Source organism: Neocloeon triangulifer, unplaced genomic scaffold (genome assembly GCF_031216515.1).
Source record: "Neocloeon triangulifer isolate White Clay Creek 2 clone unplaced genomic scaffold, ASM3121651v1 ptg000009l, whole genome shotgun sequence".
In the NCBI taxonomy this organism is placed as follows: domain Eukaryota; kingdom Metazoa; phylum Arthropoda; class Insecta; order Ephemeroptera; family Baetidae; genus Neocloeon; species Neocloeon triangulifer.
The window spans coordinates 3,008,973-3,028,390 of record NW_026775551.1 but is presented as its reverse complement, the minus strand read 5'-3'; the positions used below and the strand labels follow the sequence as shown (position 1 = coordinate 3,028,390).

At 38.2% G+C, this 19,418-nt stretch overlaps 3 protein-coding genes across 4 annotated transcripts in view; all 3 read right to left on the bottom strand.

Moving 5' to 3' along the window:
• Window positions 1-19,418, bottom strand: part of LOC132195274 (neurobeachin-like protein 1) — an 87,491-nt gene that overhangs the window by 5,775 nt on the left and 62,298 nt on the right. The gene's annotated exons all lie outside the window — the stretch shown is intronic.
• LOC132195476 (uncharacterized) lies at window positions 591-4,920 on the bottom strand. The gene is made up of 5 exons (XM_059617493.1): window positions 4,831-4,920; window positions 4,462-4,751; window positions 4,024-4,397; window positions 1,936-2,168; window positions 591-1,484 (listed from the first exon to the last, which is right to left on the bottom strand). Exons 1-5 carry the CDS (start codon window positions 4,840-4,842, stop codon window positions 765-767), a joined length of 1,629 nt encoding a protein of 542 aa, XP_059473476.1. The 5' UTR covers window positions 4,843-4,920; the 3' UTR covers window positions 591-764.
• LOC132195283 (larval cuticle protein A2B-like) lies at window positions 14,545-15,567 on the bottom strand. The gene is made up of 2 exons (XM_059617184.1): window positions 15,499-15,567; window positions 14,545-15,235 (listed from the first exon to the last, which is right to left on the bottom strand). The coding sequence occupies exons 1-2, from the start codon at window positions 15,508-15,510 to the stop codon at window positions 14,681-14,683; spliced, it is 567 nt and encodes a 188-aa protein (XP_059473167.1). The 5' UTR covers window positions 15,511-15,567; the 3' UTR covers window positions 14,545-14,680.

Genomic DNA, 19,418 nt, shown 5'->3' with positions numbered 1-19,418 from the left:
TTAAATGCAAATGGGTGAAAGCAAATTGCGCGAATAAAAAGTTTAATTCGACCCGGCTGGCTCTCTCGTTTTACCAGAAAAACATTAAGTTCGATTTACGTATTATTAATTCTGCAGCATGCGACCCGAAACTAGTTTAGACGAACTAGAGTGTGCGCAATTTGATTCCGAAGGCGTACGTGTTTTGGCACAATTAAGAGTGTGTCTGTCCAGCAGAAAGCGAAAGTAGCGAGCAATGAGCAGCACTCGTGATGTAACGCGCGCTGCCCCAATAAGCAAGTGCGCATACTTAGCATAATCTAATTTATGGCCACCTAATTAGAGATGCGCTTCCTGCAGATCTCGTCTGCCCGCGATCCATTTTTTATTTTATTTTAGCTCATCAAGACTGATCGCTTTCTCCTTTTTGATAGAGACCCATTGGTCACGTACATATTGAAGTGCGTTTGTGACATTGCGAGTTGTGCCATCAATTCGAGAAGCCGCTGCCAAATATTGATGTTCTTTGCGCTCGACTTTCTCTTTCAAGTTGATCTGATTTTTTTTTCGTAATTATTTCAACACCCAAAAGGAAATCAAAATCGTGATGATTTCATTGAAAGTTTGTTTTTTATTACAAATAAAAAAATAAAAGGTACAAAACAATCTGGTCCATAGAGGCAGGCCCTCTACATAAATTACGCCAAGCTCAAGCGGCAGGATTGATGAGAAATCCAATTGCAAAGATTTTTATACAGGATGATGAGAGGGAAGAAGGAGTTCGTTTAGACGGCGACAACCTTGGCGGGAGCAACGACGGGAGCGGCGGCAACGACGGGGACGTCGCGCTGAACGACGGCGTTGAATCCGTTGATGGGGTCGGCGTAGTAGTTGACGGTGCGGCGGGCACCGTCGGGCTCGATCAGGGAGTAGGAGCCGCGGACGACGTCGCCGTCGCGGGATTCCTCCTGGGCCTTGGAGTCGCCGGTGATGGCGTCGGACACGGAGTAGCCGAAGGAGTACTGGGGAGGGGCGTCGAGTTCCTCGGTGCGGGCGGCCACGACGGGAGCGCTGTAGGCGACGGGAGCGGCGGCGACGGCGGCGGCCTTGGCCACGACGGGAGCGACGGCGGCGGCGCTCGCAACCACGGGAGCAGAGTAGGCGACGGGAGCAGCGGGAGCGACGGCGGTCCTAGCCACAAGAGGAGCGGCCACAGCGGGGGCGGTGTATGCCAGAGGAGCCACAGCAGGGGCGGCAGCGTAAGCGTACGGGGAGGCGTAGGCGGTGGGGTAGGTGTAGGCGGAGGGGTAGGCTGAGTAGGCGACGGGAGCGGCGACTGCGGCTTTCGCCACCAGGGGAGAGGAGTAGGCGAGGGGAGCGTAGGGGGAGAAGGGAGCCGAGTAGGCCAAGGGGGCGGCTGCGTGCAGAGCGGCGTAAGGTAGAGCTGCGGGGGCGATCGCAGCAGACATGCTGGCGATCAGGGTGCCGAAAACGGCGATAAAGGCCTGAAATTCAAATTTTTTTTTAGATCAAAGAAAAAAAAAACTGATTTTGCTTCAGAGGACAGAAATAAATTTGAATTTTTATAACATTATTTGAACGTGAAGAGATTAATGGAATTATTTCATTTTTAATTTTATTCGAAGCCCTAAAAATCTGGCTTTGAAAAATTAATAAAATTTGAGAGAAACTATTGATCTTTGTTTGATTTTATACAGCAGCCAGAATAAGCTCGAATAATTTAAGAAGAAATTATTTTAACAGTACCAAAGAAATGAATTTCAATATTAAGCATTAAAAAGGCTCTCCTATCATTAGAAAACATTTCACAAAGATTTTCTGATAAGGAATTTGGGATAGAATATTCAAGATTTCAGGTATTTTAGTTAATTTGTGTCCATCTGAAGTTTAAATTTGAATGGAAGTCCCATTTAACATTTCAAATCAGACACTTACGCTAATGCGGGCCATTGTTTGCTTGAAGGAGGATCCTTGCTGTTCAGAAGCAACTGATACTTTGCCCTGGGGCAGCTGCGGTTTTATACCTGGCGGCGACGCGGACGACACCTCGTGTGTCAACACTAGTCCACATGTCCATCGCGGATAATGCAAGCATAATTGAGATGCACGCCGACGCATGTTCATTTTGAGAGGATGAGCCAAGTGGCGAGAAAGTGCGATGAGCCATTGTTAGCTAGGAAAGCAGCGCAATCGAGACAGTTTCAATATGACTACTAATTGTGGCCATAAAATGATCGGACGAATAATTATATCTCTTGATCTTGGACATTCACTTATGGTTGCTGGTTATTATAAAAGGATCTCTAGTATATAATTTTAATGTTGGTGAAATCGGCTTATATTGTAAAAAGGTCTTTATTTTAAGACCATTTGTTTGAATCGTGCCAACACTAAAAATTCTGAGGGAATATTTTCAACGAAAATAATTTATAATTAATTGTATCATTACAAATGGGACAGGCTAAAAAACACAAAAATAGTTAAATTGCAACAATTAATAATTTTAAGAACGTTTAGTCTTTTCTTAAATTGTTTATGATCAAAACTTATCTTTTAAGGCAAATGCTCTAAACAAAATAATGTCATAAATTTATTGATTTTATTTTCATGGGCCATGGAAGCCGGAGATATTAAAAATGTTCGTTTCACATAAATATAATTTAAATTTTAATGTTATTATATTTATTATAAATGATTTGATATTATTTATTTTTCATCGCAGTTTTAACTTTTTCGATTTATAATAAAAATGAACTTTCCATTCCATAGTAATCAAAGGAAAATGTTAAAAAAATAATTTTACTGAATTTAAAATAAAATAACATCTATAGTAAATTTTATTGAATCATAAAATTATCTTGTTCATTGTGTAAAATTGTGTTATTTTAAATAAAATCGATTCAAATCTTTTGTTGTCGCAATGTTTATGCATCTCAAGTTCTTTGACTCGTTTGGACTGACACGCGATACCAGCGGGAAGTCGTAACCGCGGGAAGAGCGCGGCGGCTCGCGTCTCGCAGCGCGGCTAATTAATAGAAACAAATGATGTACAAATACGCGCGTCGTTGTGACAGCGCGGTAATGATTTCAATCACCACCTGTGCGCGCTCTGCACTGGCCAAACAAACCTAGCATCGCCGATTACGCAACAATGAGAAGGTGTGTAGTAGCGAGCGTAGTGCAACCTGAGAGGTGCGTGGAATCACCGGCGTATTATAATGAAGGCGTGGTCCACGTTTATTCATGACGGTATTATGCAGAGCTTTCTAAAATACGACACAGAAATTGCTCTGGAAATTGAATAAATCTGTCGCTTCCATTATCGACATGCATTTTTCACTAATAATGCCACCCAGACATAATGAGCAGACTCGATAGAGCAATGAATATTATAAAGCACATGATAAATTTTATGGAATTGCGTAGGATATTTTTAAATGAAGTTGATTTAAAATGCACATGAAAATTTTGCAACTTCTTTCGTGCATTCAAACAAGACGATTTTAATTTATAATTCACTTTCATCTGCCAAAACCTGCCAAAATTACGCTTATATTTGCATATGTATTTGGAGCACTGAGAAAAATACACAGGCTTGGTTCAAAATCGCGATCCATCTCTTACACAAAAAACGCTTCAATTCAGATTTCGTGCCACGGCCACGCCACTCTGAAGAATTTTCCACATAGATTTATATTTATGGCGATAAATAATTATTGAAGAATCTGAGTGGCTCTCCAAACAATGTTCCTGACAATTATTATCGTGCAATTATTAATAATTAAAAATAGCTCGGGTTTCTTTAATTGAAAGATCAAGATGTATTGAAAAGATTTTCTTATTTTTTATTTGGATGAGAATGGATCGGTTTTTATCACATTATACGTCAATGAGTATAAAATGCATCATTGGTGAAGACAAATAAATTAATAAAAACATCGTTCGAGGCCCGAGTGAGGCCCAAACATTTCAGAGGAAAGGACTTAGAGGCTGCTTTTTGATCCGGTCGATCGAAGACTTAACCGAGGTAAGCCTTGGCGACGGGGGCGGCGTAGGCGTGGGCGAGGGGAGCAGCATAGGTGGCGTGGGCGATGGGGGCGGCGTAGGCAGCGTGGGCGATGGGGGCAGCATAAGCGGCGTGGGCGACGGGGGCGGCATAAGCCAGGGGAGCGGCGACCTTAGCGTAGGCGGGGGCGGCAACAACAGCCTTCTGGACGGCGGCCTCCTTGTGGACGACGGCGTTGAATCCGTTGATGGGGTCGGCGGTGTAGTCGACGGTGCGGCGGGTGCCGTCAGCCTCGATCAGAGAGTAAGATCCACGGACAACATCGCCGTCGCGGGTCTCGTGCTGCTCCTTGTTGTCTCCGGTCAGGGCATCGGCAACGGAGTAAGCGTAGCTGCGATTCAAGTAAAAAAATTTAATAAATAAAATTGACAAAAATTGTAATTATTTGAATTTACCTGTACTGAGGGTGAGCGTCGTATTCGGCGGGGACGGCGACCTTGGCGAGGGCGGGGGTGGCGACGATGGCCTTGGCGACGGGGGCGGCATAAGCGGCGTGGGCGACGGGGGCGGCGTAGGCCAGAGGAGCGGCGACCTTAGCGTAGGCGGGGGCGGCGTACGCGGCGTAGGCGGGAGCGTGCGCGTAGGCGGGGGCGGCGGCGTAGGTGGCCACGGCGGGGGTGGCGTAGCCGAGGGGAGAGACGACTCCGGCACGGGCAACGGCCACGAGGGCGAGGAGGGCGACGAACTGTTAACGAAGAAATGATTAGAACTGGAGGGACTTTTTTTCGGACTCGAAAAAGGGACTCGACTGGATCGATGCGTACCTTGAAAGCCATTGTTGAGCACTTGAGGTTGAGTGTGAGTTGCAGAAGGTGAGATCTCCTTTTATATGCAGCCGCCGAGATGAAACCCCTCCTCGCGGAACCCTTCTCTGCGGCCGCCGAGAATTCAACGAGCGAACCACCTCCTCCGTCTTCCGCGCGGCTGGACGATCGTTCGTAGCTTTTTTAATGCACCGTATGCGTTTTTTCATATCTAGGACAAATTCGGATTTCTTCGGCGGCAAAACAACAACAATATTTTCAAGGTACACTTAATTATGTGATATTGCAACAGGGCGGCCGTGAATTGGCAGTATTAGATAATGCACACACACACCTATGCCCTGCGTGGGTTTGCTCTTGATCGGCGGTTCAGATACGCCGGGACTGACGTAATTAAGCGATTCGGCCACACGTCTCCTCACAATGAATGAGAAAAAGATCAAATTATTTGATTTCAATGGGACAAAACTAATGAAGTTTTCAAGGAGTTGCACGATTTTGTTGAGCGGGTGTTAAAGATCAAGGGAGAAATAAATGATTTCAGAGTTATTGATATCCTGTTGATCAAGTTTTATGAGGAAGTATTATAGACGAATAAAAACATTTGATCCAAGAATAAACAATATTTTATTGTAGCAAACAAAAACAGGATCTCGTTTTCGATGTTAATTAAATATTTAAAAACAAATTGACTTCGCCAAAAGAATTTTCCAAATTTAAACAAATAATATAAATACTTTTAAAATTTTTCTTTAGCCATGAAGTGCAGAAAATTTGTTTTTTGTTAATCAAAAAAATACAAAAAAAAAAATAATAAAAACAGCAAATTCTTTTATTGAGGACAAAGCCAGTTTTCTTCACTTACATGATCATCCTCAAGTGCCAACAAACCTCAAGAACTAACAAATTTTCTAAAGTCAATTTTTTTTCAGAATATATTATTAACAAAAATTGAATCTCGAATACTAATTAAATAGTTTTGATTTCAAAAGTTAATTCCTCATTATATAAAATTAATTAGAAACTGTCAGCAAAAAGATAATTATGTCTAACTTGAGAGAAATGTTTTCTTCTTCTCACAATTAGAAAATTGCCCGCGGTGGTTTTATGCGCAATGAAGATGAATTCAATTATTTTGCCATCTTCGAGCATTTAGCCACTCACACTTTTCGACAGCACGATCGGCTAATTACGCGTCAACAATTAAACTGATGCGGCCGAAAATTAATTTCCAGCAAGTTGGCCAACTGACTATTAGAGCAGCGATCGTGCGAAGGGAGCCTCCTAGGAAGCGGCGTGACCGTGACTCGAGAAATATGGTTGATTGTTTTAATGGACGCAGCTTTGCGACTTGCGAAACGGCTGTCAATTTTTTCGTCGGTTCGCTCGCACCTGCAGCTGCTGAATGAGAGAGTCGCCTGGAAGAAATGGTTCACGTATCGTCACCTCTACCAGAAGGTCAGTCAGACGAGTTGCATGAGCTTGTGGAGCGGGTCCAATTCAATTTGTTGCAATAATACACGAAATTCCCACGTCTACATATATACAAAACAAAAGACGAATCTCAAAAATTCCTGTGTTTGATGAGGCTAATTATTTTCATCCGATTGTCTTTTACCTTCACTCTCTTCAAATTAAATTTCTATTGTAGGTCAGACATATATAATTTCTCGTAAATTTTTTATCGCCGTTTCCTGCACCGCGTCTGATTCGAAAGGAATTTTGCGTTGTGAAAGAATAATTATTCGCAGCCTTGTGAGTCACTGTCAAGTTCTACCCGATACATTAATGCACTTTGTGGCCGCCGATTTTTTTCTTTTGCGGTTGGTGCGACGATAATTCACAGCACGCGCCACTTGGGCTGCGTGATTAATGGGGTCGGTAAAGATATTTGCGTTTTTCGGAGTGCGATTTGCACGCAATTGGTTGGATTAAATGTCATCTTCGCGCTCGACCGGGATGATATAGAGTATGTAATTTTTTTTTACGAGCTGATTGCCTTGGCATTTGTGATAATTACGAGAATTCGGTCGGCGTGCGCCGCACAAAAGTATCGTTTCGGAGCAACACCCATTCTATATTATTTTGCTTCTAACAAGAACGCTCCTGCTAACGAAAGTGAATTATTACTGCACGCAAAACTGTTCTTGTTTTGATAAAATAAAATTGGACGTAGAGATTAAGAATAAAAATAGTGGTCGCATTATAAATAAAAATAAGTTTGTAAATCACGGATTGTTTTGTTCCTTTTTTAATATCAAAATGATGTATTTGGTCAGAGATTTTTCCCGTTTATTTATCAATGCACTCAATTTGCACTCTTGTTAATTTGTTATTGCGAGCGTGTTTTTGTGTAATTTTTATTTTATTAATTTTTTAACAAAACTTTACATAAATTTAAGTAATTAATTTTTTATTTAATTTCTTAAATTTACAATCTTTTTTTGTAATATAAATTAATTAATATTTTTATATAGATATCTTTTAAAAATTTACTCAAAAAAATCATAGTGTCGCCTTTTGTCTTCATTTTTTTATTTCAAATGGAAAGATTATTTTAATTTTGATCTGATATGTATCAATGGAATGGAGAAAAAGCATATTTGATTTTTAATAAGCTTTTTTTCTCAATGGAAATCTTTTTCTGATAAAATTAATGCAAATAAAAGTGAAGGTAATTAAAATTCAGATACAGTATGAGATAATATTTTTTTAAACAAAATTCTTATTCCATAAAAGTGACAAATACTTTCACACTTTTCGTGGAATTTATTTCACTCTAAAATTCCTTATTAAACATTAAATTCACTTTTTGCACACATTTAACAATAAGAACAACATTTCGTTTCGCAGTAGTTTTTGCACCTCATTATCATGCGTTTTTCAAAACTGGTCTTCAAAGGCTGCCGAGAAGGAAAACCCACGGTCGAGGAAGGAAAGGACAAATTAGCCTGTACTGAATTCTGAACTAGTTATTATTGGTTCTACAACTTTCCTGTAATCGGATAGATCCTCACGATCGCTTGCACAACTGGGATTTCACGGTTGGAAATCGCTTCCATAGCCAAAGCAAACTTCTCTATGATAAAATTATATGCAATCGTCTGTTGCTAGAGAAGATTTGGGCTCATTAGCATTCGACATTTTTACGCATGCGGGATGTGTGAAGCTCGTAAAATCTCATTAATACTGAGCCGAAATAAGGAAGCAAAGAACATCAACCAAACTCTTTATTGAAATGATGCAATTTTCGCGTCGGACAGAAGTTTCACCAGAAGCTAAATTCCGACTCAGAAATAAGGTGGCGATTATTATTATTTTCTTTCACGCCTATTATATATATTTCCTTCTTGGGACACACCTACATGTGAAAGAAAAAGTAATCTCTGTGCTTTAAGTGCATGCAAAATTACATAAAAGAAGTCGAATATTCGCCGCCGGCTGAATTGCAATACACGTAAGTAATGATTGTGCGCGCAAACTTCTTTTCCATCATTACCAATGCCAGCTTTTATTTATTATATTCAGAGCGGTCGTTTCGATATACAAATTGCCTGCAAGCAAACAACTCAATGGACCCTCGAGGCGCTTTGGCGCACCGACCGGACACCACCATGTATGCAAATTAAAACTTATTGACATAACGCGAGGATTATAATTATACCTGGGTGTGTTTTCATTTATCAACTTGTTAAAATTGGAAGCAAATTATTGTGTTGGTTGTTCGATTTCATCTTACTGTGTCACACGAGAGTTTTGCAAATTTCGAAATGATCCTATCACTTTCCTGCTCTGAATTATGAAAACGTTTCCTCTTAGAAGAAATTCTTATGCAACTTATTTACATGTGAAATTTTTAGTTTTCATTTCAATTCGCAATACTCAAATGATGAGTTAAGTAATTTAAAAAATTTGCAAAAATGAATTTTATCTTTAAATGTTGTAATTTTATTTTTGAAAATTTTCCATAATTTGATAAGATTTATTATTCGAATGTATAATAAATAAACAATTTACTGACCAAATATTTTAATATTCATGTTGAAAAATAAAATTTTTACAAATATTTTAAGTTGTTTAAATCTATTATTATTCTTTTAATTAATTAACTACAGAATGTAAATTTAATCTAATTTATATCTTAACCCCGCATCATCTTTCATCAAAAAATTATAATTAATTCCTCAAAACTGTTACCCTTTCTCAGAAATATGTTTACAGATGCTTGGTAGTTACAACAAACGATATAAATATTTAACCTCAAAAGTCACCATTTCATCCATAATAACATTGCCAGATCAAAGTAGCAAAGTCGTGAGCAGAGAAGGTCAATCAATTGCTAAATATATAAACTTCCCAAAAAGTAATTTTCTTAAAAACAAGCTCATTCACCGAGTGCTAATAATATGCAGCGAGAATTCCATTTGGGCGGCCTTGACGAGGCTAAACGCCGGTTTTATGTAGGGTGAGATGACCGGAGGCAAAGCTGGTTCACGTGAGTCCAGTCGCGATCTTGAGAATTACGCGTTTGCTCCAGATTGGCTGTGCAAATTGGGCAGAGGCTTGCGCTGGAGAAATTTCGAGTGTTGCGCAGAAATCGGCTCGACTTCCAAATTAATATTTTATATGCGTCACCGCGAACATATCAAACATCTCTGCAAACCTACGCTTTTGTCGGCGAAACAAAACAAACGCGCACATGCAGTGACCTACTAAATTATTAAATAATAATAATCGTGCATAAGCATAATAATTGCGCGCGGAGTTAATTTGAATGAACTCTGCGGATAAGAAGAAAATTGTGATTGTATACGTGCGACACACGGGCGGTGTAATTGCTGCATTTAAATTTGAAAGTTGCGCTTTTCGAGGTTAATTAATTTCAGCCCAATGTATCAATGGGGCCGTCCTTGAGGCAGTTTTAAAATAAATGAAGACATGAATGTGCGGTAAAATGCTCTTGTTTGATCTCAGCCGGGCGTATTCGTGGTTCTCCAATTACATATACCAGACGTTCACTCTCGTAAGGGGCAAAATTTTGGTGCGGCGATCGCATTTTTCTGATAAAAAAATAATTGACGCAGCAGCTAAGTGGCCTTGCGATTAAATCTGCTGTGGATTGATGGAAAGGCGTGCAGTTTGAACTGAAAACGAGAATAAATGGCCTGAATTGTGGGTGAGTGACTGAAATCAAGCTGTGCCAATCATGATTGATTTCAATGGCTCAGCTCGTTTCAGGAGAAATCACAAATGGCATTATAGAAAAAATAGATCAAATAAACATTTTATTCAATAAGAAAATTATGATAAAATAAGGATTTTTTTTAAAAAAAAGCAAAGTAATTATAATAAATTTGATAATAAGCAACTGAAATTTAATAGTGATTTGAATTCAAAGTCGGTTTTTCCCTGATGGGTTTCGTGAGTTGATTATTGCTTAATAAGAAAAAAAAAACAATATCTTGCTCTACATGTTCTGGCTGCGGGCTGCATTATGAGCTGTGAAATTATTTTGACAAAAATTAGTACGTAAATTAATTTTATAAAAAGTGTTTTCATCAAATAATTAATTTTTTCCTCAGAAATTCTTTACATTGTGACAATTATTGTTAGAAATATTTTTACAACTTTAATTTTCATCGAGGAAAGGCCGATTTTTAATACATTTAATAATTTCCCTATAATTAACAGGCTAAATAAATTTCAGAGGGTTTAAGTGGAGAGTGTGGAAACTATACAATAAAAAAACCACTCCCTGGAAAGTAGCAAAATAGCAACACGTACTGACAAAAGTGAGTCATCCAGCAACTCAACTGGATCGCATAAAAGCAAATTCTCTGGCTTTGGTTGGCTGTGTCTTTTGATAAATGCGATTCATTACTATCACCCTGTCCAAACGTGGCGCAATTTGGGCCTAATCTTCCTCGCCATCCATCAGACGCAGCATACTGACGCATAGGCCACCGGGCGAGCAAAGCGTTTGGCAACAACATTTCGCACAAGTGGTAGCCGGCAATTATTTTAACTGCGCGCAGATTTGTATTATTTATTGCTTCGGCCATCTGATACCGTGCAATTAATTTTCAGAAAGTGACTTATCGTAAATATTTGGATCAGACAAATGACGGAGGTGCGCGATATCGACTAAATTTCCTCACTCAAAGCGGCTAATCTTGTTAGCTTTAGATAGAGAGACCTTTCAGGCATATATAATAGTTATTAGTCAGTCAGGTAGGCAAGCTTAGGTGACCTAGACTCATTCAGTCTCAGGGAGATCAAATTAGAACAACAGTTTGATTATGATTTAGCTCCTTTTGATTAAATATTTTTTTGGGAATATATTTAGATCAAGTTGACTATTAATTTCAGGGTAAATAAATAATACAATTTGAATAATTTTGTTAATGCAATCTAGATAATTTTCATGTTCAGCACTTCGTAAATTAGAAAGTTTAAATTAAAAATAATTTTTACCCAAACAAATTCATATTTCCAACAAAATTGAATTTATAAAAAAATACCACTTTATAAATAAAACTCTAATCCGCTGTAGAAAATTAAGAAACCTATCAAATCGTAAATAAACTTATATCAAATTTTGAGTCGTAGTCCCTTAATGAGATGACGAGACTGCCTCCGAGCAACGCTTATGCTAGAATCCATCAGGCCGTTTGCACTTTCCCGACACATTTCAGAGACCAACCGCGTTTGTCCAGCCAGCCAGATGCATTCAGATTGTAATTAATTGATCCTTGAGTCACGAGAGTGTCTGCATCTGTGGCGAGCAAGCGAGCGATTGAATAATAGCAACTTTTGCTACCTGCGCGGGAATCAGACAGGGAACGCCCGCAGAAGGGAAAGCAACTGGATTTTTTTAACACTGCTGCTCTATCCGACTGACCTTATCGCACCTTGAGTTTGTTTTTTGCGCCCGCAACCATTTATTTGGAGCGTCCCATTTTAAGAGGTGCATCTAATTTGCCAGACCAGATCTCTTGATCGGCGACATTTTTCGCGTCTCTTGATGGGACCGCAAGTTGCTTCACGTGCCCAGAAATTAAGCTAATCGAGTTTCATGTGCAAGACTCGTTGCTGAAATATGAGTATTAAAAAAAGTGTCCTTGTAAGGTTGTAGGTGCTCTGAAATTTAATTAGTGTGTAGCACGTGGACGCATAATTTGAGAGGAGCTACTTTCCTCGTTGGTGCCTTTCGATTGGCAATTACGAATAAACGTGTCAGTCATGAGAGGTGCGTGATTGCACGAAAAGGAAATAGATCGTTAAAAAAGCAAATATCGGGGAGTGTCCAGTCAGTTATTATGGCCATTAATCTACTTTCAACGGTAGACAACCAATTTAAATCACATGAATTTTTTCAACAGTTATTTGCAGCCTGCATGTTGAGACGGATGACGTCAGAAAAGAATCAATATTATGTACAAACAATTTAAATACACACATTAGAAACTTCATTTATGAAAAAGCTTTTAAATTTAGTATTTTTTTCTACTGAGTAGATTTGTTGAAAATTTAAAATTCAAGAAATTCAGTAAAGCGACGAAGCTACTTTTAAATATCAATGTCAATTTACGGTATTTCAAATCAAATACTGATCAAATATTAAAAAAACAACTTAATTTTCTAATAATTTACAGTTTTGAATGCAATTCAATCAAGAAATTAATTCAGCCATAAAAATCTTGAACCAGTAATTTGTCAATTCAGGCAGTAAAAAAAAATGCATTTTATAGCTACAAATGAGCACGATCATTATTCTTTACGACCTGCAGCACATGATCAAAATGCAGGGCGTGAGCATGGAAAATCAATTACGAATTACAATAATAATCAATTGTGGTGTATAAAACGGCTGCGCTTATTCACGAATGTCCAAAAAGGCGTGCAGCGAGAGTGAACGAACGTCCTTACAAGGCTGGATGGGAATAAAAATACATTTTTACACCCGTCCCATTATGTAAAGCAATTGAGCATGGAAGAGCTCGGTGGATTGTTTGCCTCCAGAGGCAGCCAGTGGATCACGAAGTTTTTGTTGTTCGCGCTATTTGATGCGGTTGGTAACATTAATTCATGAACTTGGCAGCGAGTGAGAAATACGACTGGCCTGGATTCCGATTGGAGCACATGGAAAGAAAGAAAACTTTCATTGTCTGCCCTCTGACTAGAGCTGAAAGTAGTGCGGCGTGATGTAATGCTGCTGATCGAGAAGAAAATCGTGTAGTCGGCGCCAAAACGATCGCAGGGGCGGTGATTAATGGGGAAACTCTTGGGCCAGGAATAAATGATTCGCGAGAGCAGGAGAGCAAATATTTTCACCTGTTCCGAAAGAGATTTCTGACGCAACATGAACCATTCAGACTGACCTTAACCCTGAGAGAAGGAGGAGGAAAGTGTTTTGACACAATCGACCGGATTTTAGGAAATAATCGAAAGTGGAGCAATGTCAGCGATGATTATTTTTCGCCGTCGCAAAAGGAATTCCTGCGCGATCTAGAGGCAATTTAATTTCCAAGTGCATGTAAAAAGCGCAACCGCACGTTATTATCATTTATTATGTAGCCTTGTTGCGTGCTTGCTCGCGAGATGCTACGCTTTTTTAGCGTCAAACGATTATCGGCTGATGAAAGAATAATTAACCTGGTTTGCAAAGTGGATGATCCATTGGGATTCAAACTAGATGGTGGCACTTTCAACCTGCCTCATTAATTACCCTGCTAATGTGGCGAAAGAACTATGACGACTTTACGACAAACAGCTGCTCAAAGAACACGAGGAAGCTACGAGAGACCGGCGTAAATTCGTTAGTTTAACGAGCGCTTTAATGTTGAGAACCTGACCAATGAAAAAAACTAAATAATAAATAAAGATGCACGAAATACAAAGTAGCTTTTAAAACGTAATATTTCACAGACTGAAGGTTCAATAGAAAATTTTTAAATTTGATCCAGGCAAATCAATTTTTTATTCTTTATCTCATCAATTTTATTAAGACTAATCTTATTCGTTTGCGAGTTAAATTTATTCCTGAAGTTTGTATTCTATATTTGTTATATATTCATTTACTTTATTACTTTTATAACTATTAGTTTATTTATTATAATTATTTTAACATAATTACATTAAATCAGTATAAAAAGTAATTTTTTTTGGGGTTTATTATTTTTATGTCTCATACAACATATAATTAAATAATGATAATAAATTCTATATATATAATAACAGCTTCAGAATCAGTTAGGTTTAAAAATTTGCTAGGGCCGGGAAAATAGGTGATAATGATAACCATTTAAGGCTAAATATAGGAGATGCTCCAAAATGGATTAATGGAACCCTATTCAATCTACTCATGTCATATATAAATTTTAAATAAAAAATGATAAGATTGAAAATCATTATGTTGTATGAAAAATCACCGATTTCAACTATGTTTAACATATTTGAGTAAAAAAACAACCCACTTTGAGATTGTTCTCATTGTACACTTTTCGTCACCTATTTTGAATTGTAAAATTTCATCTAAAATCAGCTTTTTCTTTCATAAAAATACCATTCACCTATCATCTATTTTTTCACATATCTTGCCAACAAAATTTCATTTTTTAACCTACAAATGAAGAATTAATAAAATTTATTTTTACAATTAGATCTACTTCTATCTTGTGTTCTGCTATAATTTTATAGCAATTTAAAAACCAATTTTCATTTTCTTGTATGAACTTTGTTCACTTGAAATTTCATTTTTATTTCTTTGACTTAAAATTAGAAAATAGAAAAAATCAACATCACATTAAATGCATAAATAACAAAGGCGATTTAACCCTTGCTTATGGCATCAACCAAGCACAGCTCTGGCGAAAGGAGGGACAGGCGCGAATCCTGGGTACGCAGCCAAGGGAGCGGGAGCAGGAGCGAACAGGCGAGCCGCTGCGAAGGGTGCTGCGGGAGCAGGCACGACGGGAGCTGCGGGAACGACCGGGGCAGCAGGAACAACCGGAGCCGGGACGGCGGCCCTGACGAGAGGTTGCCTGTTGACGACGGCGTTGAATCCGTTGATGGGGTCGGCGAAGTAGTTGACGGTGCGGACGGTGCCGTCGGGCTCCACCAGCGAGTAGGCACCCTGGACGACGTCCCCGTTGCGGGTCTCGTGCTGCAACTTGTTGTCTCCGGTCAGGGCGTCGGACACCGAGTAGCCAAAGGAGTACTGGGGCGGGGCGTCGAGGACTGCAGCTCTGGCGGGAGCAATAGCTACGGGAGCGGGAGCCAAAGGTGCGGGGGCGACGGCCAGGGGTGCGGGGGCGGCTGCGTAGGGGAAGGGGGCAGCGGCGTAACCGAAAGGCGAAATGACTCCGGCACGGGATGCTGCCACCAACGCAAGGAATGCGACAAGCTGGAAAAAAGAAATTGAAAATTAATAAAATTTGACATAAAAATTGTTCCATCATAAAAATGTAAATTTTAAAATTTTAAACGAAAAATTTCACATTAAATTCAATTAGAATCATTTATTTCCATCATTTTCCTTTGAAATAATTCAAAATTTATATTTCAATTTAAGTTAATTAAAAAAAAATTACTAGGCAGCGTTTTCAAGTCAAATTTTGTACCCAAATAAATTTAAAATTTTCACTACTTAAAAAATTCAATACTCACTCTGAATGCCATTGTGCTTCTGTTGAGGTTGCTGCGGGTGATGTGATATCGCCGTCGGCGGTGCAGAGACATTTTATACTCGACTACCCCCGCAGAAGACGGAAATCGGTGGCGGGCGTCGCATGAATTTTTATTACTGGTCAACAAAAGCGGCGAAATCTTAATTTAAAATGCAGCACGCACTTGGAACTCTCACACACGTAGCGAGAGAACTCTCACCGCGCGGTGGCGCATCTCTCTTGTTCGCGTGGCACTTCCTTGGCAAATTAGTCTCGATTTGATTGATTAGATCACCACTCCTTAACCGGTACTCGCTTGCTTCACTCTGCCAGCAAACAAATTTGCAGTTAAAAAAAGACTTGACCGCTGCGGTAAACTTTTTTTTTGTATATAAATTTTATTTTTCAATTTAAAGAATGGAGTTTTTTTTAGGTTGAATTTACATTAAACTGACCTAAACAAACTCCATTCTAAAAATTGAAAAAAAGTTGACCGCGGCGGACAAGTCTTTTTTGATATTGAGCGTTTTAGCAAGTTGTATTGTTCTATTTTCCAATTTAAAATTTTGTATTGACCAAGAAGAATTAATGTAATAATAATAATAATAAATTTGCAAAAAGAAGAAAACAAGACGACTTAATATAGTTTATTGAAAATACCTCATCAGAGTACAATTCTTCAATATTTAACTTAATACAAGTGAAATTTGATAACAATTAAAATTTTTAATTAATTTCAAAATTACAATTATTTTTAATTAATATTTTTAACAGTTTATAAATTTAAATAACATATTATAAGGTCATGTTTTGTCTTTTCCCATACGGGCGTAGTCGTTGATGGAAACAAGACGACTTAATGCTGAATTTATTTTCAATATGATAGGTAGGATTGCATGAGAAAATTTAATTTAAATTCAATTAATATGAAATACTCCATATCAATTTCAAAGCCATTAAATAATCGGTTTATATTATCCATAGTATAGTGGGTAACCAAATCCCCTGAAAAGTAGCTTGTGTGGTCTGCTCCTTTGCCGAGATGGAAGCATACGCTGCAAGGCGCAGAGAAAGTTGTTAAATAATGTAGCTTTATCAGGAATAACTTTAATTTAAGCGCCATCTTGTGTCAAGATATACTATTAACTCGTAGATGTAAATTAGAAACATAAAATAGGTGGGGTGCAGATAAATAAGAAAATGTTTCAAGTTGCCTAAAATTGACTTTTTGAAACACAAACTTTTTACTTCCACTTGGAATGAAGCGTAAAAAAATTAAAAAGCAAGTGTATTTTCATAATATAGATATTTTGATTTTTTTAAATATCAACAAAACGCAACAAAATATAAAGAAATGAAGAATGAAACTCTCTAGACGTAGTACAACTGAGTTGAAAATTAAAACGTAAAAAAAATTAAAAAAAAAGCTAAGTGCATGCTGTTTCTTATTTTAATTTATTTCAAATTCCTACAATAGTAACCATGCTTTGAAATTTTAATTCAAACTTATTTCTTTTTCATGAATCTAAACAATAAACAAATCAATTAAAATTTCAAAGTTTCATCAAGCTAAAAAAAATTAAGGAAAACAAATATATTTAAATTATAAGCATTTTTTTTTTATTAAATAAGAGATAATAATGAAATTTCGTTCTATTATTTTTAGTGCGAGTTTGCTTGCTCCACCTGGCGATAGAAAGCAAAAGTGGATTCCATCAGCAGAAGGCTGCCAGTGGGTTAGCTTCGGTGCCAGTGACCTGCTTAGAGAACCTGCCTCGGCTAAACTGCGTGCTCGAGAACAACCTCGCAGCACGTTGGACCGGCGTGATACGGTTCTTTCAGAGGAAGTGATTTAGGTCTGGGCGGCCAAGATGAAATCTGACACAACTGATACCACACGTTGCATAAGACACGCGCTCCAGTGGCTTGAATCTCTAATCATCCTGCTCGGATCAGGTTTTCTTTAACTTTTTGCCGAAAAAGAACCGTCTTGAATTACCTTGTATAAAATTTATTAAGCTCTTGCAACTTCAAATATAAATAATTTCACATCAGGAATAGAAACGCTTGTCTATGCATTGCCCAATTTAACAAATAATAAACTCGTCTAGCGCGTGAACTCGTCTTTTGTTTAAACGAGACTCGCGGTCAATATTTGCATCTCAAGTGCGGATAATTTGCATAGATGGGCTCTCAAGTCGAGTGTTTGAATCTCAGAAAGGTGCTGCATCACGATTGTGAGAAAATGCCCATCCCATGGGAAAAGATCAAAGGGCTGCAGAGGAATTGAGGCGAGACAAAGATTGATTTATCCCGCTTGCTTGGGATGGGTCCCAGAGTGTGTTGTTTTCACTTTCCAAGGTTTGATTTTCGATTCGGCCCGAGAATCGTGCTCGTCTCGAAAAAAAAAATTCCGCAGAAAGTTGCTAACGACGCGGCTGATATGGCCATTACGGAACCTTAATTATCACTTTTAGCGACGAATTATCTTAACGGGCGGCCAGAATTGCACGTCTCAATTTGGCATTTATATAATAATGAATCAATGGCTCAATTTAACCGTTGAATGAAGTTCTAAATTTCCGCGATTGACTCACGCTAAGTATTTACATTTGAGGCTGAAATCCGACCGTAATTGCAAATGAATTCGGTATGAAAGTGAAAAGCTGCGTTGCGGCCACATGCCAAAAGAAAGTGAATTTGAATTCAACAAATATTTGTGCCAAAGGCGAGCTCTCAGTGTGTCACTGCGAGAGAGATAATGTGCTGCACAAAAACCGCAGAGCAAACAGGTTCGAATGGAGGCAAAGGAGAGAAAAATTAAACAAGTAACCTGATCGTGACATTCAAGAGGTTTTTTTTCGCGAGAACAGGGCGATGCCAGCCGGCGGGGTTGGGTCGACCAAACCCTGGTCGCCCTTGCCCCAATTTCGCGGCAGCCATCAAAACCTGTGGCACAAGAGGACAGCCAGCTGCTTTTTTTCGTCTGTTTAGTTTCGTCTGCCGTTTTAATTTGACCGGAGATTCTATGTTAATTTGATACACTCTTAGTTTTTTTTTCCAGCAGGTTATAATTTTCTCTTCAAAAGTCGTTTCACCAACACCATGTTAGATAATAATGTGAAACCGATTGATAAATTAATTATTTGAAAATCTGGGCCAACATGTGAATAAATTTTTTATTGCATTGCGTGTAAGTTGAAAATTTGGTGAGATAAATCGCAAATTAGGTCACGCATCGGTCCGGGTGTAATAAAAATTGAAAAGACTTGTTATTATTTAAAGGACAAGTTAGTTACATCTGAATAGTACAATAGGGATATTGGTAGACACAGACAACCTTGAAAGATCACAGCAGGCTATTTTCCTCAGGGGACCAAACTAGGGCACTGCACTTTGGCATCCCATTTGCAGGCAACATAATTAATTTCTTCGGTCTATAATGTTGCTGGTTTGTTCACTGTCTATTAGAATTGATCGCCAATGTGGCAAGCCTGAGGCACTTGATTGACACATAACATATTGCTACGAAAAAAGTTTTGTAAATTAAATTTGCTTTCAAATTAAACTTACATTATAAATAAACAATACTACTTCGTCAAATAAAATAAAATAAACGGGGTTTCATTTTCAATCAAATAACAAGAAAAATCTTTAATTGTTTCAAAAATTATCTTAACTTTGACATTTCAAATTAAAAACGACGTTTTTTCCTCTATATGAAGCAGAAAATAAACAAAGTAATGAATATAATTTTTTTTTTCAGAATTTTTACATCTGTACGGTGTGAGATGAGTCTTTAAATAAAAAAGAATTAAATAAATAAATAAAATGGGAAATTCGAGTGTTTTTAATTTCATTATTGTCAGCATGTCATTATAAAATAAAGTAAGTAAATCTTTAGAAAAAAAAACAAGATAA